The 26,568-nt window shown below is 52.9% G+C and overlaps 1 protein-coding gene across 5 annotated transcripts in view; it reads left to right on the plus strand.

The window, feature by feature from the left end:
* The window catches only part of PRKAG2 (protein kinase AMP-activated non-catalytic subunit gamma 2), a 258,642-nt gene that overhangs the window by 74,818 nt on the left and 157,256 nt on the right, over nucleotides 1–26,568 (plus strand). For all 5 annotated transcript variants that reach the window (XM_045864016.3, XM_064575712.1, XM_054505148.2 and 2 more), the window contains exons 2-3: nucleotides 1,664–1,735; nucleotides 7,546–7,825. In XM_045864016.3, the coding sequence (XP_045719972.1) occupies nucleotides 1,664–1,735; nucleotides 7,546–7,825 (352 nt within the window). The remainder of the gene's footprint in view (nucleotides 1–1,663; nucleotides 1,736–7,545; nucleotides 7,826–26,568) is intronic.

The following is a 26,568-nucleotide window of genomic DNA, read 5'->3' on the forward strand; positions in this document are numbered from 1 at the left end:
CCATACATTACATCATTAGTTTTTGATGTAGTGTTCCATGATTCATTGTGCATAACACCCAGTGCTCCATGCAGAACGTGCCCTCCTCAATGCCCATCACCAGGCTAACCCATCCTCCCACCCTCCTCCCCTCTAGAACCCTCAGTTTGTTTTTCAGAGTCCATCGTCTCTCATGGTTTGTCTACCCCTCCGATTTCCCCCCCTTCATTCTTCCCCTCCTGCTATCTTCTTCTTTTTTTTTTTCTTAACATATATTGCATTATTTGTCAGAGGTACAGATCTGTGATTTAACAGTCTTGCACAATTCACCATGCTCACCATAGCACATACCCTCCGCAACCAATGTCTATCACCCAGCCACACCATCCCTCCCACCCCCTCCCACTCCAGCAACCCTCAGTTTGTTTCCTGCGATTAAAAATTCCTCATATCAGTGAGGTCATATGATACATGTCTTTCTCTGATTGACTTATTTCGCTCAGCATAACACCCTCCAGTTCCATCCACATCGTTGCAAATGGCAAGATCTCATTCCTTTTGATGGCTGCATAATATTCCATTGTATATATATATACCACATCTTCTTTATCCATTCATCTGAATACTGTGGAATATTCACTTTTAAAAGGAAGGAAACTCTGACACAAGCTACATCATGGGGGAACTTGTAGACATTATGCTTACATAGAATATTCCAGTCACAAAAAAGGCAAATATTGCATGATTCCACTTACATGAGGTGGTGGCCTTGTCATGTTCATAGAGACAGAAGGTAGGATGGTGGGTGCCAGGCTCTGGGGGAAGGGGATGGGGAGTTGTCTTATGGGGACAGAGTTTCTGTTTTGCGAGATGAGAAAGTTCTGGAGGCAGATGGTGGTGATGGTGGCACAATGTGAACGTATTTAACACTGCTAAACTGTATGCTTAAAATGGTTAAGATGATAAGTTTTACATTACATGTATTTTACCACAATAAAAAGCAGGAAAAAAGAAAGGTTAAGGACTCAGGCAAGTTATCCTGGTAGACTTCCCCCAGGGGGCTTCTTTCGGGCTCTGGAGGTAGTGACTTGGTGAGACCAGGGGGTGGAGGAGCAGGACTGATGGGGAAGTGACCCGGGTTTGGGCACTCGCCACTCCTCTTGGCCACGGTGGTACCCAGCTTCATTGACCATCCCCAACTCCTCAGCCGCCAGCCCCATGCTCCTCCCCATGAGACCCTGTCATCTCTCCCAGGAAGACGCACGTCCTGGACCACTTCCTCGAGGCCCCATGTTCTGTGTCCTGAGATGAGGTTCTGTCCGTCAGCCGTTCCCAAGATGCTGAGAAGCCTTTGCTCTCCACTCCTGCTTTCCTCCTGGGACGCTTTCCCTCCTGCCTCCAGTCCCAGCCTCTTCTCCTTGCTCCTCCCCCGTGGTGATGGGGGGCAGTGTAGCCTTATGTTCTGGAGGGGAATGTGAGCATGGTCAGGTTCTATGAGGAAGCTAGCATGTTGTCACCCCTCCTTTTACTCCACTTGCATCCACACCCCTCCCTGGGGGTCGGTGCTCATGGAGGACTCAAGAAGGGGGCAGTGGCATGTGCATGGGGCCAGTGCTGCCCTTGGACGAGGCTGGATGGGCAACTGAGGGCCACTCCATTGACCATATGCTCTCTTTCCATCCAGGACCTGAGTTCCTTTGCCATGCCGCTCCTGGACGGAGACCTGGAGAGCTCAGAAAAGCATTCTTCTCGTAAGGTAAGGCCACCTTTCTCACAGCTTCTCACGGCTCACCCGAGGTGCCACTGAGGCAAGACTCCCTCAGTGAGAGCCCAGGACACGTGTCCACCTGCTTATCCACCTCTGCTCCCACCTGCACATCCACCTCTGCTCCCACCTGCTCATCCACCTGTGCTCCCCCTTGCATATTCACCTGTGCTCCCCCTGCATGTGCACCTGTGCTCCCACATGCATATCCACCTGTGCTCCCACCTGCTCATTCACCTCTGCTCCCACTTGCACATCCACCTCTGCTCCCACCTGCACATCCACCTCTGCTCCCACCTGCACATCCACCTCTGCTCCCACCTGCTCCCACATGCATATCCACCTGTGCTCCCACCTGCTCATCCACCTGTGCTCCCACCTGTGCTCCCACCTGCTCCCACATGCATATCCACCTGTGCTCCCACCTGCTCATCCACCTGTGCTCCCACCTGCTCATCCACCTGCACATCCACCTCTGCTCCCACCTGCTCATCCACCTGCTCCCACCTGCACACCCACCTCTGCTCCCACCTGCTCATCCACCTGCTCCCACCTGCACATCCACCTCTGCTGCTACTTGCACTCCCACCTGCTTACCCACTGGTGCACCCACCTCACATGGCCATGCCCCTCATACCTGCTGGCTGTCTAATTTGAGAGCCTCTTGGGCTTTGCTCCTTTCGCTTCTTCTCCATCTGGGTTCAGCCATGGCCCCCTAGACTCCCCAAAGTAGGCAGAGGTAATGTGGAAGATCAACAATAAGCCAAGAGAAGAGGCTAAAAGTATCAGTAAATGGGAGATTTGGAGACCATCCGAGGCTTTCAGCTTGTCCCATCCTGGACAGGAGTTCCTTCCGCCTGCCATGCCCCCACCCTCGCCCTGTTCCAGGCCTTCCTTCCCTTTGGTCTCCATGCCACTTTTCCTTGCCTCTCTTTAGCTCACTGCCTCCCCTCCCCCACTGGCTGGTCAGCAACTTAATAAGGCTGGTGGCCATGTCGGGTCAGGCAGCCAAGGAGGAGTGTGTATCCTGTAAGGGTCTTTGGGCATGGTGAGAAAGGGGAGGTCAAGGCAGCCTGCAGTCAAGACTGAGGGGGTGCACAGGGAGCTGGGTGGCAAGTCCTTCCTGGGCCCCATTACCCACAGCCTGGTGGGAGGTGGCTTCCAGAGGGGGCTAGCCTCCCGTGTGCCGTGAGCAGTGACTGAGAGTGGAGATACAGAGCCACACAGTTCTTTGGCTCTGGGTACTGCCAGCCTGGGGTTGGGGCGGGAGCCCCAGTGCTGGAAAAGCTAGCCTGTTCTCTAAGGATTCTGAATTGCACACAATTAAGGCAACATAGTGGTTTAGGCCTGTGGGTTTCCATTGGCCTCAGCTCCCGGTCCTGAATGAGCAAGTGACCTGATGAGCAGTCATTGTGGCCCAACCCGAGATGGTGCTCAGAGGATGTCCTCAGGAAGGAGCTGCAGAGCTCCCAGCCCAGTGGGGCAAGGTCCGAGGCTGCAGGTGGGTTCTTCCTCCTCACAGGCTGGCCGCTTCCAAGGGTTTGACTCCGCGAAGCCCTTCTTTCAAGTGAAAACCTAAGGCAGAACTGTGAACGCAGTAAAGACCCACAGTGAGGACTGGGGCTTCATCCAGCCCCACCGGCCCCCACTTTGGGGGCTCCCATAGCAAAATCACTGTCACAAATGAGTGACTCCAGAGCCAGAGAGGGACCTTGGAGGGTTTACTATATCCTTGGAATGCTGCAGGACATTGGTGATGGTGATGTGTAGGACGCGGGCCTCGCTAGCCTGTGGCCTCGCGGGAAAGGAGGGTGTGAACTCCTGAGAAGGCAGAGAATTGTTCCAGAGGGTCTGACCAACACAGGAGATGGGGGTACCTAAGTGCCTGGTTAGCTGGGAAGGCGCTTCTCCCCAACACAACCTGGAGACAGGCCTCAGATGAAAACCATGCTGGATGCAAGTGGACAGGGCGGGGATGCTTGGGATTCCCACTGACCTTGCTGCCCGTGGCCTTCCCTTGGCCTCCCCACACCCACCCCTGCCCCATCCCCAGAGGGCAGGCCTTCCCTCCTCCTGACCCTTGAACCTTGGCAATTCTCCTTTCCATTAGACTCCAGTGACCTCGAATTATATAGACATAGGGCCAGTCTTTCTGAAAGGAGAGTTAGGCCACTACTGAGAAGAATTTCCAAACTGCCTTGGAGGGGCGGCCCTCTTCCCCTGCCAAATTCCATCCTTTCGTCTTCGCAATCCAGATCGAAATGTAAACACCCCTGTGAAGGGGAATGTGAGTTAGGTTCTCCCGACAGCTAGACCTTTCTGCGGACGTGATGTGGGCGGCCAAAGAGGGCGGGAGGTGCCGCTAGGCTCCTCGGGCGCAGATGTGTGGGAACAGTTAGATGCTTGGCATCCCCCTCTGCGTCCCAGGAGCCCATGCGTAGTGAGACAGATGGCCCCACCTGGGCTCCCCTTCACAGATGTCCCTGACTACTCCAGGACCCCAGCCTGGCGTTCCATAATATCAGTTCATGCAATCTCCCAGGCCCCCTCACTTTACCCCTGTCTGTGCTGCCCCTGCCCCCTGAGGCGACAGCTCTTTTTCACATACCGTGTGTCTGTGAGGAGCTTCTGGTCCCCTTGACCCCGCACAGCTGAGGTATGTAGTTCCCAGGCCAGCCTCTGGGGGAAGGTCAATGCCAGGATCTCCAGATCGCCCCCCATTAGCTCCTGCACAGCCTGCACCCACTTGGGGGTCTCTGGGCCCTTTTGTTCATCCCAGTGCAGGGAACCATCCAATGACATTTATCAAAGTTCTGTTTGATCGCAGCTTGCTAATAGGCATGAGCCGAGGCCCTGTCCCTGGCAGCTTCTGTTGGCACCCAGATCGGCATCACCCCCACCCAGCGGGCGGGGAGCAGATGGTGGGCATGCTTGGCCATCTCGTTTTCCCACTGCTGGGGAGCATGATTAGGCTCTCCCGGTCCCCCCCATAGGAGAAGGCTAAGCCAGGCCATGTCCACCGTTATTTGGTCTTTTTGGGGAAAGGTCTACTTTCTGTGGGTTCCCTCCTCAGTGCCTGACCCAGTTGTCCTGGAAGTCTCAGTACAGAATGGACTCCCAGGCAGGAGAACCCTAGAGTTCCCCCTGGTTTATTGAAGGAGGTTCAAGCCAGCACTCAGGCCCTCTGTGACTGGCTCCCCGGTGGCGTTTGGCCCCACCCATCTGTGGCAGCCCAAGAAAGTGGCTCTCTGTGCTTCCCGTTCTGTCTCCTTCTCAGGCTCTGGTTGCCCTCTGCCCATCAGCCTGTCCAAAGCCCATCAGCTTTCAGGGTCTTCTCTGACTGTGTCCAGGTCACCCTTTCTTCCTTGGCTTCGTGCTCATGGCAGCAACACCTGGCCTGCCATCCTCCGTCTTGTCCCCCGCCAGACTCGAACACGAGCACTTGCTCCGCGGTCCTGCCTTCTCCCTGCAGAGCTCCCAGCACCGTGCAGAACATAGCAAACACTGGGCTCCCCTGTGGGGTTAGCCTTGCAAGTAGTTCCTAAACGTGACTTTCTGCCTCTGCCCTCAGACTTGATCTTGACTCCATTTTGCATCTGCCAGGCTGCTCTCCCTCCCAGCTATTTCTGCCACTCTCGGGAGGGATATGGTGTAAAGGTTAAGGCCATGGGCCCTGAAGTCCCATGCCGCCACTTACCAGCTTTGTGACCTTCACCCTGCCTCCAGCTGGCCGCTTCTCCTGGCTTCGGGCTAGTGGCACCCGGCGAGTGATGGGAGAGGCTACCAGATGGTCTGCCCTGCACGAATCTGATTATGCCACTCCCTTGCTAAAAAGCCTCAAAGAAGAGTGAGGTTCTTACACCACATGTGGCGTCCTTCCATAATTCGCCCCGGCCTCCCTGACTTCCACGAATATCAAGCAACTATTCCTTTCAAATTCGTGACGAAGAGCATGGATCAAATATGCATGGAGGACTTACCGTGTGCCAGAAAGTGTACCAGATGCTTCCCTGTCGTAGGTCCCGTCAACGACAGACCCTGTGAGTCGGCCTCATAGCCCCACTGGATGGAGGAGGACCCTGAAGCTTAAGTCACTTGTCCACACTGCCGGAAACTGAGCCGGGATCCCAACTCCAGTCCCTGTGTCCAGACTCCTTGCTTGTGTGCTGTAGGGTCATTTTCCAACCCCTGTGTGCTGTTCCCTGCCCCCGCCCCCACCTCCCATGTCCACGGGCACATCTCCTGCCTGGAGAGCTTCTCCTTGGGGTTCAGAAAAACTCCAGAAAGCCTGAGTCCCATAGGTAGGGGGGAGAGTGGCAAGACCCGGAGCTCTGAGGACAGGGATTGGAGGATTAAATGCTTTTCATATTAAATGGATAACAAAAAACTTAGCCTCTCTAGAAGGAGACGTGCTTGCGTGATGTGGCTGTTGTGCGTGGCCCCCGGCTTGGAAACTCACTCGCCCAAGGGACTGGCACGGGGCCAGCCTGTGCACCCTCCATGTGGCCACGCGGGCCCTTTAGCATAGCGTGGGGAGTTGCAGGGAGAAGTGACTTGTGACTGAGTGTCACCGAAGGGGTCCCCACGAGGGCACAGCCTCCTGGAAGGAGCCGCAAGCCCAGTTTGGGGTGCCCTCTGTGGTGGGACAGCTCACAGGGGCCCTGGGCCCCCCACGGGCACCCCGTGCAGACAGAGGCCAGAGCCGCACAGATGCTGCCCCTGGGCGCGGGCTCACCTACCTTCGTGTGCCTGTGGCCACCTGCCATGTGGCATCCCAGGGTCTCAGCGTGCTGGCTGCTTCCCTGCCCAGCATCCTCTGTGCCCCATGAGCCCTGCAGACAAGCCGCTGTTCTTTCCTTCTGTGGGGTCAGGTAGGCCCTGAGATCCTTCTGGACCCTGTGTTGCAAGTTTGCCACAGCAGCTGGACGTGCAGAGTATGGTTCCTGTGCATCAGGGGTGGGCACGACACCTGGTCTTACAGATAAGGAAACTGAGGCACAGCGAGACTAAGTGACTCGGGATGGCCCAGTGAGGGGTGAGCTGGGGTCCAACCCTTCCCCTCAGGCTGCAGGTGCCAGCCCCTGAGCCCCCCAGTAGGACACATTCGATGTTCCTCAAAGTCTGTGAGCTGTGTGCCTCGGCTTAAAGTTATAGACGGAGTCCAGAGGTTTCTCAAACCGTCAAGGTCGTGTCATCAAAGAAGTGTGCCTCCAAGGTTATGGGCCTTGTTCACCTTCTTCCTGAGCTCTGTCAGCAACCCCTTGTCGTCCCAATGCCACAGGAGCTTGGAGGGGAAAATACATGCTGCCTAGCGCCGGGTCACCTCAGGCCGGAGCCCCAGGCCCACTGGGTTTCAGATGCCCATTTCCTCCTTCAGTGAGGGCCAAGAGAACATCACGCCAGTGTAGTAAGACCTCGAGAAAGAAAAATGTCGGGTTTTAGGAAGTAAAGGCCAGGGGACGACCTACAGAGAGGATGCATCGTCTCGAGCCATCTTGCTACCTTTCTGGTCCTCCCCTCCGCTCCAGGAACCTCTTTCTAGAGAGCTGGCGACGGAGGTCAGTGGGCCTCTGGGTGGTGCTGAGGAGCCTGTGGATGGGCCATCCTTGGGTCAGGTGCTTTCCTCCAGACCACGGGGCGGCCACCTCTGTTGGTACAAAAACTCAGGGCTGTTTCTGGGGCAGGGTGCCTTGGAGGAGCAGCCTGATGATAGAGAACGTTGGGAGGGACAGATCCGTTCAGGGCTGAGGGCTGAGTGCCTGTGCTCGGAATGACCCATCCGTTTGTCTGTCTCTCCCCAGGTGGACAGCCCCTGCAGCTCGGGCAGCCCCTCCAAAGGGTTCTTCTCTAGAGGCCCCCAGCACCGGCCCTCCAGCCCCGTGTCTGCTCCCGTGAGGCCCAAGACCAGCCCTGGCTCTCCCAAAACCGTGTTCCCGTTCTCCTACCAGGAGTCCCCACCCCGCTCCCCACGCCGAATGAGCTTCAGTGGGATCTTTCGCTCTTCATCCAAAGAATCTTCCCCCAACTCCAACCCGTCTACCTCACCCGGGGGCATCAGGTTCTTCTCCCGCTCCAGAAAAAGTAAGACATTGATGCTATTGTTTCAGGTGGGTGCTGGGCTGCTGGGGACCTTCTAGGGCCAGTGGGCCATGGTGCCATTTGCAGGGCGCCCGGGCTGGCCGGGTGGCTGTCGGTGATGTGTGACTTGGTGCTGAGTGCATGTGTCTTGTCTGCTCCCCCAAGGACAGCTGTCTCTCCAGAACATGGTTGGTTTCCCCCGTCACTTTCTTCCTACACGAAGCGGTCGCTATAGGGGTAACTGCAAACATCCCAACACTCACAGTGTGACTTGTAAGGACAGCCACATGAAACCTGGGCCCATAGCCTTCCCTGAAATCAGTAGCGGCAGCAAGCTAAGCTTCGGCGCATACCCAGGGCCAGAGGGCCCAGACCTTGGTTTGCTCTGCCAGACGTGGCCCTCACTACTTGTAGGTGGCATGGTTTGGCGGGGTTTGAATGGACCTGTTTCTGGCAGATCCTGACTTTCTGTTTGGGGTGCTGGGCAGCTAGGGTTGATTTACTAGAGAAACAAGGGAAGGGAATGTGGGTTTAGGAGAGAGTTCTTTAGGCTCATGAGTATCTGTGACCTAAAGATAAAATACTCTCAGTTGGGAGCACTGTTGATCATAACCGGAAGTATAAGAGGCAAACCATAAAGTAGATGGAGTTGATTTTCTCCTTCCCCGTGTCTTAGGCATCTCCCCATGCCTTCTGAGTCTTTCTGATGACGCAGAAAGCTCCTATTTGGGACGGCAGTGATTTGGAAAACAAACTTGCCCTTGGGCATCAGAGGTGTGCGGTCGTCTTCCTTTCTTTCCAGATTGCATGTACACTTAGGACCTGCAGAATAAAGCAGCACTTGATCGGCACAGCCAAGGCACAGAGTGCAAATTCAGTCTCCGTGACTTAGAAGGAAAGGGTGGGGGGCTCTTTTCCTTTTTGTGTGGTGTAAGGTATTGTTGCTAGTACCCCTAACATCATCCCCCTCAATGACTGGACCTAAGCGTAAATGCACAAGTGTCATGGGACAGAGTGGCCCTCCAGCAAACATTACTGAGTGACATGCAGTTGGGAATTATGTATACAAAGCCCAGTAGGGAGGGGCGTGTCCGGGCACTGACATCCTAATGCTCTAGAGAGCATCCCCAGCTTCCTTGACAGAGATCCTGAAACTCTCAAATATCCTCTAAGAGGAGGGGACGGCAGGCAGATCTACATCAGGATATCTTGTTTCTTCAACGGCGGCATCACGCCTGTGTTGGTTATAACAGAACTAGGTTGTATTAGCCTCCCAGAGCTGCTGTAACAACTGGGTGGTTTGAACAACAGAAGTTTATACCCTCACATTTCTGGAGGCCAGAAGTCCAAATTCAAGATGTTACTAGGGTGGTGCTCCCTCTGAAGGGTCTCGGGAAGAATCTGTTCCGTGTCTTCCTCTGGGCTTCTGGTGGTGCCAGCAACCCTTGGTGCCCGTTGGCTTAGAGAAGCATCATTCCAAACCCTGTCTCTCCCTCTGTCATCACAGGGCATCTTTCGCTCGTGTGTCTGTGTCTTTGGGTCTCTGCTCCTCTTCTTGGAAGAGCTAAATCTTGGGTTAACAGACCATCCTACTCTAGTATGATTTCATCTCATCTTAATGAATTATATCTGCAATGACCCTCCTTTCAAAGAGGTCACATTCTGAGGCTCCTGGAAAGGCATGAATTGGGGGGACACCGTCAACGCCAGTACACGGGTTATATAGGAAAAGCCAAGATGGACAGGTCACGTCATGGGCTGGGGATGGAGAGGATTTGTGGGTGTAGAGTGGTCAGGCTGTGAAGACCAAGGTCATTTCTGAAGGGAGAAAGGAGCAGCCAAGATACAGGGTCGGGGAGGGTGGGATGTTGGCTGGTGAGGATGGGCTGGCCTTTCAGCTCCCTGGGAAGCGGAAGTCCATGCTGCCTTTTTCTGTTGGGCATTTTAAAAGGCTCTTCGATGTTCTTTGCCAGAAAATACTGTCTCAAAGGTCTGTCTTCTAAGATGTTATGGAGTAGGAAAGCTTGTCAGGGCTCCTCCCTACCATCTGGCCAGGCAGCTGTAGACTGAGCTCAGGAAGGCCCTGGTTGGCTGTGGTTGCTCATGAAGACAGCATTGATTAGGTGGGGGTGGGTGCTTGGCTTCTCCACAGAAGCTCCCCAGGAGGGGATATTCACACCAGAGTAGGCCTGGCCCCAAGGTGACTGCCCACGCTATTGCCCTTGAACCACCGAGCCCAGGACCTTGGCTTTCCCCAAATGGAAGCCAACCCTGCCAGGCCTGTCATTAATGAAGGTCTGTTTCCAGGGGAGGTGCCCTACTTCCCTGGGAGGAGGATCACCTGGGCTTCTTGCCACTTGGTCTACAAGTGTGCTCAACGGAGGCGTGCTTGGAGGTTATGCCATCTTTTTCCTCCTACTTGAATCAGTTCCTGGATCAAGGTCCCCAGACGGTATATTTCTCCCTGCTGCCCCAGTACTGATTTCACATGATGGAGCCTTAGAGTAATGTCACTCATCAGTCTGCGTGGAGGGTCTTTACGAGAAACAGCCCGTGAGACCCACTGTGTCCGTTGGTAGAGCATCACAAAGACATTGTTCATTCCACAAGGCCCCGGGGAGACCATTCCTGTCCAGCCTTGGTCCCAAGAATAGCTGAACTTGTGAGCAACTGGGTTGTTTTGTCTGCAGTGGACACTGATCACGTCACAGTTCTGTTACATGCTGGCCATCTCAGAGCTGCCTTTGTACAAGGGCTGTGAAGGGTGCGTCTCTAGCCTCGTTTCTGAATCCAGTTTTGGTCCCCAGCCTTTATTTTCATACCACTTTTTTTTAAAAAAAAAACGAAAAACAAGGAAGACAACTCATTGGAAGGATTTGGGGGTATTTATAGAATTCAAAGAAGAGCTGACTGCTCAGGACTCAGGGAGGGAGGGAACAAGGCCGCTGTGTGGCCTTGGCAGCAAGAGTGCATGGATCTTTCCATGAGATCCAGACAATTCCTCATCTCTGTGTCTCTCCTCTTGCCATGCTAAAGTCATCATAGGATATCTGATTAGCCCAGTTAGGGTCTCTGAACCAGTCGGTTGTGGGGGGAGGGGCAGATCCTGTAGCAAGAGCAGAATGACCGATGATCCCTGCCCCCCACACCGGACATGGGCCGGAAGTTCCCAGAGAAGAGCCCAGCAGGCAGCTCTCCCACTCTACTCTCCCAGTGCCCAGCGTGCGTGTGCGTACACAGCGCCCCTTTTTACAAAGACACCTCGTGGGACTCCTTCCAGTCACCCTCCATACACTTGTAAGTGTGCACACCGCTTCCTCAGTAGGCGGCAGCCCTGCGTTGTGTCCCACCGGCACAACTAAGGATGTAAGCACAACTCTCAGGGCCATGCCCATTTCCCCTTGAGTTCTGTCTGCAGCCTGTCTTTCTACCGTGTGACTCAGGGCCCACATGGTGGACGTAGAATCTAAAGGTTCAGCAGCTCCTCAGGTGGCGCTGATAGTTGAGCTTGATAAACACCGTTATCAATGATCAGGGGCAAAGGAAGAAGGACGATAGAAATTATGAGCACAGTCATCTTCCAAGGCGACATAAAAAAGGAAAAGGAGATAATTCAGTCTTCAGACACTCTGAAAACAAGAAAGGGAATACGGGTGGGAGTTATAGATCTAGATGCTACATCTGGTCTTGGGACCTGTAGTTTCCTAGGCTGGCTGGTGTTCGTGGCCCAGGAAAGAGAACTTTGTTCTAGAAGGATCTATCTCGTGGAGGACCTGCTGATGTGGAGTGGCTGCCGTCTCTCACTCCCTCTGGTCTACTGGTCTAGTGGCATGTGGATTCGAGACATGTCGTGGGGATTCTGGGTTTTTATCATCCTCCCTCCAGCCCCACTGTGTAGCAGCAAACCTATTTCTCTTGATGGTCAGGGTCTTACCCCACCCAAAACAATCATCTGCTCTTCTGCCTCTTCCTCTAATACAGTGGTGGACAAACCACAACCTGGGGACAAAATCTGACCTGCCACCTGTTTTTATAAATAAAGCTTCATTGAAACAGTCATGCTGACTTGGTTCTTTGGATTGTGGCTGCCTTCGTGTTACAACAGCAGGATCTGGCCCGCAGAGTCTGAAATGTTTGGACCTTGTCTAGCAGCTCAAGAAGTCTGAAGCGCTCATGTGGCGGCAGAAGCTTCCGGAAAGGTGTTTTAGAACTGGATCTTGCTTTGGAGATGAGGAAAGGAAAGCCTGGTCAGAGTGTTCATGAACTCAAACAATAAGATTAAAGTTTTAAAAAATAATAACAAGATAATTTTGGACAGACAGCAAGGCAAGGACCTCAAGAATGGCTTAATGTCATGTCACTAAACTTTGCTTTCTAATCATTGTAATTACAAATACTATGCCTCACAATCATAAATAATGATAAGTGCTTTTACTGCATGCCTCCTAAGTACATCATACATGACAATTGTTTTAATCCTCGTACAAAACTCTATAAAGTTACGTTTTTACCATTTTTATCAAAATAAAAACTGAGCCACAGAGAGGGTAAGTCACGGAACGAAGGCCACACAGCTGGTAAGTGGTAGAACCAAGATTTGAACTCAGGTGGTCTAACTCCCTAATCTACTTTTAACCCAGATGCGAAGACTCTGCTTTGAAGGAGTGGATTTTAGGAATATATAAGCCAATAGTCGGGCAACAGCAAGCCATTTAGGAGAAAGGAAAAGAGAAGGGTTTCCCTGGAGATTCCTTACACCAAAATAATTTCCATATGGAGCAAAACTTTATATGTTATTCAAGTGTCCCTCCAAATGGAAAAATATCATAATCTTTGGGTGTCAGGCCTTTGTAAAGGGTGCAAAAATATGTTCATAAATGTGAGGTAAACATTCACAGCTTTCTCACCGTTGCTGGAAATTTGCAGGCTTGATGCTCAGAGCGTCAGTATGGTGATCCGGGTAGAGAAGAGCTGGATGGCCTATATGAGAAAAGGCAGGGAACGTTCCAAGGTAGAAATGTGTACGTCCATGATGGGTGGTCAGATGAGTGAAGGCAAGACTCCAGAAGGTGGATCTGAGCTGGGCTGGATGTGGGAGTTTTGGCAGCGAGACCAGAGACGGAAGCCCAGTCACTGCGCTGGGTTGGACAGAGGGGAAGGGACGGAGGAGAGAAAGGACACATCTAGAGGGGCGTTCCCGTGTTCGGGGAAGACCGCCGCACCCCAGGCTCCCACCCTGCCTCTTAACGCCTCCTCTTCAGCAGGGCCTTCCTCTGGTGTCTGCACAAAATGATGCATTCTGCACATTACATGCTGCTTCTCCACCGCGACTACTGTGAATTGACTGGTCCCCTTGGCTGCCTTCCCCACCGGAATGTACGCTCTCCGAGCAGAGGGGCTCTGTTTGGTCCCAGGCTCTTTTCTCAGTGTCTAGAACAGTGCCCAGCACCTGGGGGGCATCCAGCAACCCCTGTACCTTGGTTCACCCTGAGTCCACCCACTTTGCTCTGCTCTCAAGCTTGGGCCCCTGCTCCTTCTGAATGCTGGGCATTGTGAGCGTTCACCCAGAGGTTCCAGCAGCTCGAGTGAGCACGACTATCTCAGAAATGATAAAGGACAGACAAACGAAATGGTAGAGGGCTTCTAGCTGGTCATGTCTGCAGACGTTCAGGTCCTGCGCCCCTCACGGGAGTCTCGAGCCAATCTCACCACCAGGTGTAAAGTGTAAAGTGCCTTGAATCCTTTGTGGAGCAAGGCAGGCTCTGAATTATGAGCACATAAGCTTCCATTTTTCTTGATGATGCTTTTGAAACTGGGCAAGATTCGGTTATGTGGGGTCTATACCATGCTCCACTTGACAGAGGACTGTAGAACTAATGGATTCTCTCACCTGATGAACACTTCTTTGTTAGTCATTACAACTTAGCCCAGATCTCTCACCTCCCCTGACATTCTTTTTTGGAACCCAATGCAGGGCTTGAACTCACGACCCTGAGATCAAGACCTGAGCTGAGATCAGCAGTTGGAATCTTAACCGACCAAGCCACCCAGGTGCCCCCCCCCCGACATTTCTAGAAGAGTTCCCCTCTCTTCTTGGGATTCAAGACTGTATCTCCCAGGCTCCTTTCCAAGCCTTCCTGAGAAGAAGGAAGTGTGCATTTTGTTTAAAGGGAGATGCTTCTTTGGGGGAGTATTTACATTTCCATCAGAAACAAAGACCTTGTTTTGGCTTAATCCCGAAGAATGATTTTCTGATTATGAAATTGAGTATCTGAGCGCTAATGGCTCAGCCTCTGAATGACCACCAACCTCCAGAGAAATCAGGTCCTGTTTACTTCCTCCTGGGGAAGGGCCCTGGAAATTTGACAAGGCGGTTAGGCAGCTCACCTCTGCACCCATATTGACACGATGTATACGGCGTGCTCATGGGTGACAGCAGGGAGAATGAGGCTTGGTTGCCCTCCCCTTGGGCTCCTTGAGCGAGGTGGGACCAGGGAGGAAGCCAGTCATCTTGAAGCCAGGAAGCCTGTATGATACCCTGGACAATCTCTCCCTCCTTCAACAACAAGGAACCGTAATTCCTCACGTTTGGGGAAGTCTTAAGAGCTGCCTTCAGAACCATTATCTATTCTTTTGGATGCTTTTAGTGATGGGCAATCTTTGGCTTTTGAGGATGGATTTTCTTATGGTAAAGGGATCTCTGGGCAAATAATGTTTTGGCTCAAAAGTTAGGATAAAGATATGATAATAGAAATGCTAAAGCACAGCCACGAGACCCTGCTTTTATTAACTGTAAATTACTTTTAAAAGTTTGGGGGTGGGGGCACAGACTTCCTGTGTAGCAGGACGCCCACTGGTTTCTCCACAGCGAGCCCTGGACTCGTTGCTTTGGCCACACGGCTCCCAACTCGCTTCTCTTTGCCCTCTCACACTAGGGACTGTTCTTCTGATGTGATGTCACCATCCACAGTGTGAGGTTTGGGGATAGTTAAAGGTTTCTCTGCTTTAATTCCTAGTCTAGGGCAGAGCATAAAACTCCCTAATAAAGGTTTTTTTCACCTTGGATCCTTCTTTTTTCTTTCTCTTTGAGTCCCACTTAGGGACTCTGAGCAAAGTTAGGGCCAGTGAGGGGCCCCAGGGGTTGACACCTGGCTTGTCAAATGCATTAAGTCGCAAACCACAGAGGCATTGATGCTAATATAGTTTCTGTCCCTTTCCCTCCCCACTCAGGGGCTGTCTAAACTGGCATGATGATACCCAGCATACGTACCAGCCCCAGAACACTGGGGACAGAATGGGGTTCTGGCCTTAGCACTGGAGACACCCTTGTCCTGGGGCTTACCTTTGGGGTGTCCAAGTGTGCAGGATGGTTCGGTTGTCGGAGGTCCCAGGAGGGGCAGGGAGGTGTCTGGGCTGTGACTCTTCCCTGATACAGAAGCATTTTCCTCTTTTTAACGGGCCTGGAGCATTGCCGGCCACACATCGGCTTTGCTAACACATTTTCCACCAGCTGTCCTGTTAGCGTCAGGTTCTTGGGGGAATCATTGGCTTTTTCTTTCCCCTCTGAATGGCTTTGGCTGGGAGACTAGTCTGTGGCCAGCAGAGTCTCAGCACAGACACAGGGCGGAGACCGGGGCCCCTTCTCCTGGGACACCAGCTGCCAGGTGTTCACAGGCAGGGGCCCGCGGCCGCTGTGACCCGACTCGCCATCCTCAGTCAGAGAAGACCTGGTTTGTCAGAAAGACCACTTCTGACACCTGGGGGTAGGAGGGACTTCCTGGAAGGTGAATTTTGTAATGGCCTCACTTCCTGCCTCCACACCACCCTCCCAATTTCCCACCTAATATGGTTTACTCCAGAATTTCTCCTTTTGACAGGCGTCTTTCTGCATCCCCCTCTCCCCTGGGCCCCCCATTAAAAGGAGATGGATTCTGATAAATGCTGTTTTTTGCCAAGAGTGATGCTAGAACGGAGACTTGAGGCCTACAGCCAGCCCCTTCCTCACCCTCACACTGAGTTTGCGTGAGAATTGATGATGGCATCTTGTGATCTATCTAGAAGACTGGGGGGGAAGGGGCTGAGTTTTCTGTTTTGTGGACTGTCACGTGGTGTCACAGAGGAAGGAGCTGAAATGGAGTCTGAAATTGCTGTTTATTATAGTTCCTGGAGGTACATTACTAGCCTGCAGGCTATTGAGTGACTTATTATCCATGTTAGGAAGGCACTGGATCCAGCTGCAAATGGCCATAGGCAGCATCAGATTAGTGGGGCAGAGATACAGGGGTCATGTAGGAATCAAAGTCAAGTTACCAGGCAAGGGCTTGTTGGAGAATCAGGTAAGATAAATAATCTATTTCAGACCCTGTTATGTAGATTATAAAAATATACCAGTTCATTTAATCCTTATAATAACTTTTCTGCGTTTACCTTTGTCCCCTCAAAAGGGGTATGTTGAGGTCCTAACCTCCGTATCTCTGAATGTGACCTTATTAAAATAAAGTCACTACAGATGTAACTAGTTAAGATAAAGTCAACCTAGAGTAGGGCGGGCGCCAAATCCAACATGATTAGTGTTTTATAAGAAGATGGGGCTGAAGCCGGGTGACAAAGGCAGAGTGGAGGGATGTGTCTAGACCCGAGGAGTGCCTGGGGTTGCCAGCAAGACCGGACGCTGGAAGGGGCAAGGAGGGACCCCCACAGCTTTCAGAGGGAGTGGGGCCCTGCCAACACCTTGATCTCCGACTTCTGACCTGCAGACTGTGATGTACTTTGGTGCCGTGACCTTCCACGGGACAGCGATGCCATCTCACAGATAGGAAACAGGTGTTCACGTCAGGTTTGGCTCCAGATCTTGACATCACAAGAACGCCTTCAGGGAGGGCAGTTGCCACATGACTCAGATGCCCCCACTCTGGGAAAAAGGAGGCTCGTCCTGAGGCCTGTTCCTCGTGGCCTGACTTCAGAATCATGGGTGATTTCCAAGAGAGCCGTTTCGGTAGCTGGGAAGGGAAGGAGAGCGTGTTACCCGGCCGAGGGCTGAGTCGGAGATGTCTTCCTTCAAGGCATGTGGCTTGGAAGGGAAGGGGAGCGAGGGGTGGTGGAGCCGGAGCCCATCCGTGGTACGCATTCCTCTGCTTCTCCCGCCCCCTCCCTGTAGCTGGGTTGGGACCACGGTGCTGAGGATGCAGGAGGCATTCAGCCCAGATCTGGCTTCTCAGTGGGGAGGGCAGCCCAGGGCCAGCTGCCTCCCTGTGTGGGACGGCAACCTGAGCAAAAGAAACCCTTTTTATGTCAAACCACTGAGAACCTGGGGCTCATTTCTTGCTGTGGCCTCGCTGAGCCTATCCTGGCAAATGGAGGTAGACTGGTAGGAAGTGGACGGATTGGAGTTAAGGGAAGTTTTGGATTGACCTGTTTACTTCAAGATAGGAGAGTTGAACGCATTTACAGGCTGAGAGGCAAGGAGCTGCCGGGGGGCCTCCTGAAATGCACGGACGGGTTGTAAGGGGCAGGGACACGAGCCTGTGTCCATCTCGGGTGTTGGCTTCTGTTCTCCATTAGACGGCTGGGTTTTTGCTCTGGGGACACCTGTTTGTCCTCATGGCCCCAACAAGGCTGTCTGTCCACCCAGAGCTGCCATCACTCCACGTCAGCCATCTGGGCCCCTCTGGGCTGTTCAGGGATTTGCATCGCTGGTGTGTGGATGTCCTGTTTGCACCATGAAGCACGTTTCCTCGGGTGGCGCAGGCGCCGTGCCTTTCGTGCTGCCACCCGGCGTTTAACTGAGCTCTTGGCGTAGACTCGAGTTCAGGTCTGCACACAGAGCCTGCTTCTGCCTCATGGCACCCCTGCAGGGCAGCTGCTTCTCCCCGACCCAAGTGCCTCGTTCAGGGTCACAAAGCTCGGTGGTGGCGTTGGTGCATGTGAGCTGGTCTGCCCCGAGCACGGTGGGTGCTAAGCAGAGTTTGACCCGTCCCTTTCCTAAGAGGAACCCATCAGCCCCTCTGACCTCACTGGATTAACTCTGCCTCTGGAGCCCCGAGGAGCTACCATAGTCTTTCTTGTACCTGTTTGGTCCTTACACATACGCGTATATTTTAGAGCATGTGCGCACATCTGTGTAAATACTGTCAGATAGCTAAGCCCCCTTTGTCCATTAAATACAGTCTTAGAAATGTTTTCCTGCCTGTTGCTGAGATCATCTCTAGCTCTGGAGACACAGACCGGTGGCCGTGCTGCCCTTGGCTCTTTCTCTTACCTTTTCTGCCCCCATCCCTTGGTCCTTCCTTCTCCAAAGTTCCAGTGCGTGGTTTCGTCCTTACCAGGTGTTGGCGGACTCTGATAACCCATCTGATAGCTGCTCCACCTTTCTTCGTAACAGAGCCTGGTTTTATTCAGGACCCACACCAGGGCAGGACTTACTGGTCTAGATCAGTTGGAATTATCCCTTTCCCATTTGGGGAAGTGCCTGGCTTTGGGGTCACTGGCCTTGGGGTAAACCAGGCACCTATGTCTTGCTAACAAAATATAAGGAGAACTCCGTGAGGGATCAAAGAAAAGGCACCTCCCCCAACAAAGAGAGATACACAAGGACTAACTCCCTCTCCTTACTTGGACTGTGGTATGAGGACGTGGTTTCCCTGTGACCATGGCCAACATGCAAGATGGTGGAGCAGGAAGGTGGGAGTGTGATCCTCAGTGCGGGTGCATCACTGAGCTCAGTATTCTAGGTAATAGACATCCTTGTCGTTCAGTCTCTTTTAAGTTGTATTTTTCTGTTATATGCCATTAAAGCATCCTGGCTGATATGCATCTCTTTGGTGACAGAGGTGAGATTCATCCAGATTGGGCAACCAAAGCAAAGCTATAGGAGCTAACCGAGAATATTCCAGATGGAGGGCTGGGGGAGGGAGGAGAATTGGCACGCAGACAGCCTTTAGTCCGCCCCACCCCCGCTGTGAAGAAAAACAGCAGGGTACAAGGGCCAATGGGGGTGGGTGCTGTTTTGTGTAGGATGGTGAGCGAAGGAGCAGTCCCGTAAGGGGACCGTGACCAAGCCAGCGAAGAGCTGTACAGAGGTCTTGAGACATAGCGAACGCTTGGTGCAGATTTGCTAATCCGCACTCTACATGTCTGTTCCCAGCTTTTTTTCCTACCAAATTCACCCTCAATGAAGTCAATAAGCAAGTGAGCAAGCTTATCAGGCAGACTTTTGGCAAGGTCTGATTATTAGGTCTGAGCTCTGCCTTCTGTAAATTCACTTCTTTTATGTGCCACTCATTCCACGGTTTCCTTTAAAAAGAAAAGTTTCCTTTTGAAAAGTTCCTACGTAGTGGTCAATGCCTGGCGAGGCTCTGAAGGGCTGGCTTCCTCCCCTTCAGCCAGAATCCCAGGGCAGCTGGTCTCTGCGGAACGGCAGCAGAATGAAGGCTGTCCGTATTAAATCTCTCCCATATTCAATTTGACAAACAAGGCAGAGGATCCTAGGGGAAGGGAGGGAAAAATGAAACAAGACAAAAGCAGAGAGGGAAACAAACCATTAGAGACTCTTAATCTCAGGAAACAAACTGAGGGTTGCTGGAGTGATGGGGGTGGGAGGGATGGACATTGGGGAGGGTATGAGCTATGGTGAGTGCTGTGTGTTGTGTAAGACTGATGAATCACAGACCCGTACCCCTGGAACAAATAATACATATATGTTAATTTAAAAAGTTAATAAATCTCTCCCACATTCAAGACAAGATGAGTTTAATATGTGCCCTCCTTTTGCCTCTATATCCTGAATGCTCATTTGAACCTGATTTTCCATAGAAAAATGTGGGGGCATTTTTCTGGCTCTGTGGCCAAGTGACCACTAGGGGGCGATATAGCCCCACGTGCTGAGCCTTCTGCCCCTGCAAGTTGGCCCCGCCCAGAGGACCTGCTGTCCCTGCCTGGTTTTTCCAGCTTGGAATGTTTCACCTTCAGATGCACGCCGCAAACAGAAGAAAGCTGATGTTACCGAGCAGACAGGTGGACCTCACACCTGACCAGCCCCACCAGGGCTTTTAAAGGGGGGGGGAGGGTCTTCTCACATTGACTACATCTGTTCAGTCAGTATTTAATGAGAACCTGCCAGGCCCTGGGGACACAGCCAGGAACAAATGACTTCCTGCCCTCGTGGGGATTACCTTCCAGGGAGGAGAGAGGATGAGCCATATGTATTGTGTGTACAGAAATGTTGCATGGTACCGAGAATAACGGGGGTAAAGGGGTAAGGGTTGGAGGGTGCTGCTCTAGGCCGGACCGCGGGATATGGAGGCTCTGAGCGGGGGTGGGACGGAGCCAGGGAGTGGTGCAGCCCGATGGATGTGTGGGGCCACTGAGCCTAGCAGAGGGAGGAGCCATGCAAATGTCCTGAGCAGGGGCCACCGCTAGTTGGAGTGGCTAGAACTGAGTGGGGGGTGAGGGAGAGGGCAGTGAGGTCAGAGAGGTGGGTGGGGCCTTGCAGTCCAGGCCAGGATTCCGGGTTTTCACGGAGTGATCCGCAAAGCCATCAGCACCTGTCGCTGGGGGAATGTCCTGCGCTCTGGCAGACTGAGTTGGCTACTGGGCAGGGGGAGTGGGGGACCGGCTGGGGTCCACTGGAATAGACCTGGAGATCGCTTTTGGTGGCCTCCCACCTCCTTTGAGACCTCCTGGGGCCCTGCCACCTCCAGAAAGCCTTACCTGACTATGCTTGCCTTGAGCAGTCTGCCACAGCCCTGAAATATGTGTTATTTTCAGCATCTGCACAGTCTGTGTTCCCTTGTGATATGCTTCTGTTACCTTCAGGCTGTGGGGAAATCGTGTGTTTAAGGTTTCATGTGCTTGCCTCTTACTTCCCCACATTCTTCCAGGTACCCCCCCCCCCCCGCCCCAGTGCCACTTAGAGTCTTAAGCAACACAGCCCCCGAGGCTTCTGATTGCTCCTCTCCCCGAGGAGAGCAGAGCACGGGGATCTGGGCTGAGGATGCTTCTGGATGAGCAGGTGTGTCTGGAGGAAGGATGGAAGGCTATTGTAACCTGCAGAGAATGGGCTGGCCGTCATTGTTCCGTAAAGGGGCAAAGTCATTTTGGGGACCCTGGAGCTCCCTTTTCTATCTTCTTCCTCCCAGCTCTGAGAGCTGCAGTGCCTTATCCTTTCCCCCCACCCTCAGACCAAAACTAACTTTGGGAAGGGTCTGACAAAAGTATTCAAACTAAGATGTGCGTTATAGAAGCTAAAGATTACATATTTTGGGGGTTGTTGACACATTGAGCGTATAACTAAGGGAGAATTTCTAGCACCCAAACCAGACTTTTTTGGAAGCACTTGTCTTCCCAGAACACCACGATTGTGCAGGGATGGCTCTTGGCTGCTCGGATAGGGTGGCATTTTGCCAGCTGCCCCCCCCCCCCCCCACACACACACTGAGCAAAAAATGGTATCTTGTCCTACATGGGCAGGGGTTCACACCAAGTGGCCACTACTGACAGAAGTCAGCCCCGCCAGGCACTGGAACGTTATCTTTGTCCTACTAGAAGAAAGCATTGAAAATCGCTGACCTGGACAGCCACCTACTCTGATTACACTCATGGCTACTCAAGGTCATGACCATGGTATCTGCAGAACGGGCTAAGAGGAAATGGTGGAGGACAGACCCTGGCACTCAGGGAGTTTGCATCAGCCCAGTGGGAGGAACTTACAGCTCGGGGCATGACGATGAGGCCGGCAGCTTCATCGCAGTGGCGTTTGGAATGTCTTTGCAACCCCCAGCAAGAGACACTTTTTATGCTGTAATCCAGCACATGTGTACATACGACTGAAAACCATTTCTCAAGAACAGTACTGACCCTGGCCTAAGCATTCTATTTTCAATGCAGTGCTCATTTGTTCTAAAAGCATGCTTTCTCTGCCCCAACAGCTGGTTTCATGGTGGGGCGGGGCTGGGGGGTGCACTTTGGAAGGTACCACCGTAGATGGTCATAACCCGCAGGATGAGTGTGGAATGCCTGCGAAGGCAGTCTGGCCAGGAACCTCTAGGGCACAGAGAATCAGTGGGGTGGAAGGAAGCGCTGGGGTTTTGCCAGAGATGTGCAATGCTAGATGTTCGAACTTTCTGTTTCTAAGACCCGCTCACTGCTGTGACTGAGGTCATGGGTACTTTGAACACCCAAAATAAATGTAACTTTCTGTTCGTACTTAAGCTGAAACAGCGGAATCCCTCCACGGATGACTGTCATCCTGAAATAGGTTAGTTACGTCTCCGTGCTTTAAACCCGGCTCCTTGTCTGTGGCTCTGTATCAAAAGGATGCCATGACAGGCGTTTGAAATTCGCACGAGCGTTCCAGAGAAGTTTGTTTAACTTGGAAAACTTCTGGTCCTTTCACACCATGTCTGTCTTGGATCACAGACAGCAACTCCTTTCTCTCCCAGCAACTCGAGTTTATTTTTCAAATAAAAGTTTGTTTTCCCGTAAAATGCCAGAGGTTTTGTACTGTGTGCAGAGGAAAGAACTTCAATTTAGAGCCTCAAGTCTCTGATTCACACGCCAAGGGCTTCCCGGTGCCGAGAAGCTCCCTGCCCGGGCTTGTCCGTGGAGCCCGCCAGCCTGGGAGTGCCAGGAGCCTGATGCGCCCGCACGCGGGGAGGGGGCCGAGACAGTGACTTGCGTCCCCCAGCACGTGGGTCTGGACCTCGAGGCTGGTTTCTCTGCAGAACGCCTGTGCTGACCATGTTCAGGAATCTGTTCACGTTACATGTCAGTCGGAGTCCCTGTGTATTTAAAACAGCCAGACCTTCATGGCTGTATGGTTATAAAGGTTAGGGAGCTGCTGAGAAGGCGAGTGAGAGTCAGGGAGGCTAATCAGAGATTAGTAAAAAGCCTGTGCCCTCCTGGGTAGCAGAGGCGAAGGGAGGAGGGCAGCACGGGGCAGGCACGCAGGCATGACCTGTGGGAGCTGGGACCGGGAGCCGGAGGGGATGCAGCCACCCAGGGCCTCTCTCTTGCCCTAGTTGGAAGCCCGCCGACAAGGGAGCCTGGGCCGCACGGCTGCAGGGGCAGCTCGCTGTGTGCCCCGCGGATGGAGCAGGGCACCCGCTAGGAGTGCAGGTGAGGACCAACCGCAAGGGGCCAGCCTCCAAGCAGACTGCACGCACTGGGTGCCCATGCGTCCAGGCGTACCCCCCAGCGCTGTGGGGACAGGAAGCCGAGAGGCTCTCAGGGAAACCTCTGTGGCACCTCCATTGAAAGGAGTCTGGGATGTCCTTGATATGTGGTCCCGCCGCCACTTCCTCGTGTGCAGATCCCTGTGTTTGCTGATTGCTCACAGGGCGTCATTTGCGGGCCTGGTTTTGCACCTCGCTCTCAGAGGGGGTCCCGGGACCTGTCCATGCGTCAGCAGCTAGAGGCCGGAGGGCGGGGGCGGGGGGCGGTGGTGGCTCGGCCAGCAAGCTGCAGCCTTTCCTAGACACTGAGAGTACGTGGTGAGCAGGGAAATTTTGCCCCATGACACGCTGGAAGGGGCCCTAAAACTCTCCCTTCCCAGCCAGGCTCTAGGGTGGGCAGACCCCGGCTTCTTCCCACCCCTACCCCAACCAGACAGTGCTCACCTTTTTCACACTCTCCCAAATTCCACCTGCCCCTCTCGCCCATGCCTCTGGCCTCTGGGACCCCCTTTGGGACCTGACTTTCTTTTCTTCCACACATTTTCTTCTCATACACAGCAGCTTATCTTTTGGACTCCATCTGTGTGGCCCTCTTCCTTCCCATGACGGACGCAGGGAAGTGCCCAGAGGCTTAGCAGCACACACAGGGGCCTCATCACAGGGTTAGGCAGGGCCAACGTCAGGTGGAGGCTGGGCCAGCTGCTCCCGACATGGGCGGAGATACCGAGGACCGTCCCTCCCCTGCTCCGGTGACCCCCTCCTGCCTGGGAGGCCCCGACAGCCCGGGAGCAGCCTCTTGGCAAATGTGGGTGACACATATATATTACATATGCAAAAGAATGTAAACTCAGCCATTAAGCCAAGTGGTGTGAACGTGGGGGTGAGTACTGGGCAGGGTCTCTAGGGACCTCGGATCCCGTGGGAGCCATCCGGCTGCTGGAGAGATGGTGGAAAGAGAGGGTCTTCTCAAACCGGGGCTGGCGAATGTTTTCTGCACAAGGCCAGATGGGAAATATTTTAGGCTTTGTGAGTCCCCTGATGTCTCTTGCAGATACTCAGCCACAGACAAAATGTAAACTGCGTTCTGATAAATCTTTATTTATAAAAGCAGGTGGCCAGTGGGATCAGGCCCCCCTGTTTTAAAACATAAATCTGATCATCTTATCCCCTTTTCAACCCCCCCCCCCAATCCTCCCCACCACATTCAAGTGGAAATCTGAAGGCTCACCGCGTCCTCCACACCCTGGCCCTTGGCTGGCTCCGACCCCATCTCGCTGCATGCCCCCCTGGCCTCTGACACTCCCAGTCCAAGTGATGGACACCATGCTCTGCCTCCCGGATTCCCCTTCAGGAGTGAGGGACTCAGTCCTTGATCTTCTGGCCGTGCCCACAACAGAGAACCACCAGACACAGGGTCCTGCCCCTTCCTGAGCTGGCCTGCACCTGACAGCTGGTTAGCATGTGGGTGTAAAGGACTGGCCCCCTTGCCCCACTCAGGACAGCTCTGAGGGGTCATCCCAGCTCTGGAACTCTCTGTAGGGGCCTCTCCAGGTCCTCATTGCCCTTCAGTTTTGTCTCCTTCCTTTCCTCGTCGTGGGTGTTGGTCCCAAAATACACTTCCTACCCACCAGTTCCCGTCTCGGGTCTGCCTCTCAGGGCACCTGCAACACCTCTTCTTCCAGTTAGGTGCAGGTGTTGGCCCTCGCTTCAGCTCTCTGCCCCCGGGGCCCGCGATCAGAGCGGCCATTTGAGTGAATGAAGGGGGAGGGAGCAGTGGATGAACAAATGAAGGGACCAGCGAGGCCTGAAGGACTGGTAGGCTCTGATGAGGTGCCGTGAGGTGGGAGAAGGCAGCGGGGGGCCGTGAGCCAGGGCCCAGCTCTCCCTCAGGGCCACTGCGGGTGGGCGTCCCAAACGTTGCCAGAATGCAGAGTTACACGAGCTTTACCCTGTGCCTGGCTAAGTGAGATTTTCCCTGGGGCGCTCGTGCTCCTGAGTGCTGCACCCCGTCCTCAGACCGCCCCTGAGCCGCTCTGGCTCACCCGCCGCTGCTGGAGCCGTCTGGATCGGGGCAGCTGGTGAGACTGAATCCTGGGGCCGAGCCGACTTCAGAAAAACATGACTCATCTCGCCTACCCACAAAGAAAGGAAAAGTATGTGTGGCATCCAAGTTTCCTGAAAAGTTCAGCCAACACATTGCAGAGCTATGTGGAGGCCTGGCACCCAGTGTGGGTCCCCTGGGAGAGCGCCCTCTGCTGGCGATCATGCAGGTGTCCGTGAAACGTGTCCCCGGGCTGGGCTGGGGGGAGGGGGGTATTATCATAATGGGCGGTTGTTGTTATTTGGGAGAAGCCAAGGGGAAATTTCCAGAAGAATCTCCTTTCCCTCAGAGAACTGTAGGGCTCGCCAGCGCTCTAAGGGCCTGCTTGGGCGATTGTGGGGCGGAGTGGAAGGAGATGCTAATAATGAACCCTTCATTCTTGCCCTGCTGCTTTATTTCTGAATTCTTTTATTTATTTATTTATTTATTTTATTTTATTTTTTTAAGATTTTATTTATTTATTTGACACAGAGAGAGAAAGCACAAGTAGGCAGAGAGGCAGGCAGAGAGAGAGGGAGAAACAGGCTCTCCACCGAGCAGGGAGCCGGACGTGGGGCTCGATCCCAGGACCCAGGGATCATGACCCGAGCCGAAGACAGACACTTAACCGACTGAGCCACCCAGGTGCCCCTGAATTCTTTTTTTTAAATAGCATTTCATTTTGGCTATTTCAAGCTTACAGAAAAGTTGTAAAAATAGTACAAAGAATGCTCATATACCCTTCATCCTGATTCCCCAATGTTACCATTTTCACGCACTGGCTTATGTCCCCCCCTCTGAATACGTAAATATTTGTGTGTTTATATAAAATCGGAACCATCAAGAATCAGTTTAATGATGAAAATCAGGAAATTGACATTAATCTGATAGTATTCGCTGAACTACAGGCTATATTCACCATTCACAGATTATCTCAATAGCATCATATTTTGGGAGAGGAAACACCCAGTCAGGCATTGCCTGTGATTCTCCTTTCTCCAGAGACTGAGTCCGGAACAGCCCTCAGTCTTGTCTCTCATGATCTCAGCATCTTCCAAGACCCCAGACCAGTTATTGTGCAGACTTTGCCTCATTCAGGGTTTGCCTGGAGCATCCTTACAATTAGATCTGGGTTTGCTGGGTGGGCAGCAGTGCCACATGTCTCGTGCCCTGTCCTGGCGTCATAGTGGGAAGCACGTGATGTCACTCAGACCCACTCCCAGTGATGCAGACTGATCACTGGGTTAAGGGAAGCATCTGCCACGGCGAGATCCTAACAAAATTACTGTTTTTCCCTTTGCAAGTAATACTACTTTGGAGTTATGTAAATATCTTCTTTCTCATCAAACGTTCACTTGCTAGTTTTAGCATCCATTGATTAGTCCTGCCTCAGTTATTACTATGGCCAAAAGGTGATTTTCTGATTTCATCACAAATTCTGTATTGATTGGTTGGAATTCTACTAAGGAAGGAAATTTCCTTTCCAGTGTATGTAT

The sequence above is a fragment of the Mirounga angustirostris genome, unplaced genomic scaffold, assembly GCF_029215605.1.
Source record: "Mirounga angustirostris isolate CCGP_5_RB_7025 unplaced genomic scaffold, mMirAng1.0.hap1 SCAF_12, whole genome shotgun sequence".
In the NCBI taxonomy this organism is placed as follows: domain Eukaryota; kingdom Metazoa; phylum Chordata; class Mammalia; order Carnivora; family Phocidae; genus Mirounga; species Mirounga angustirostris.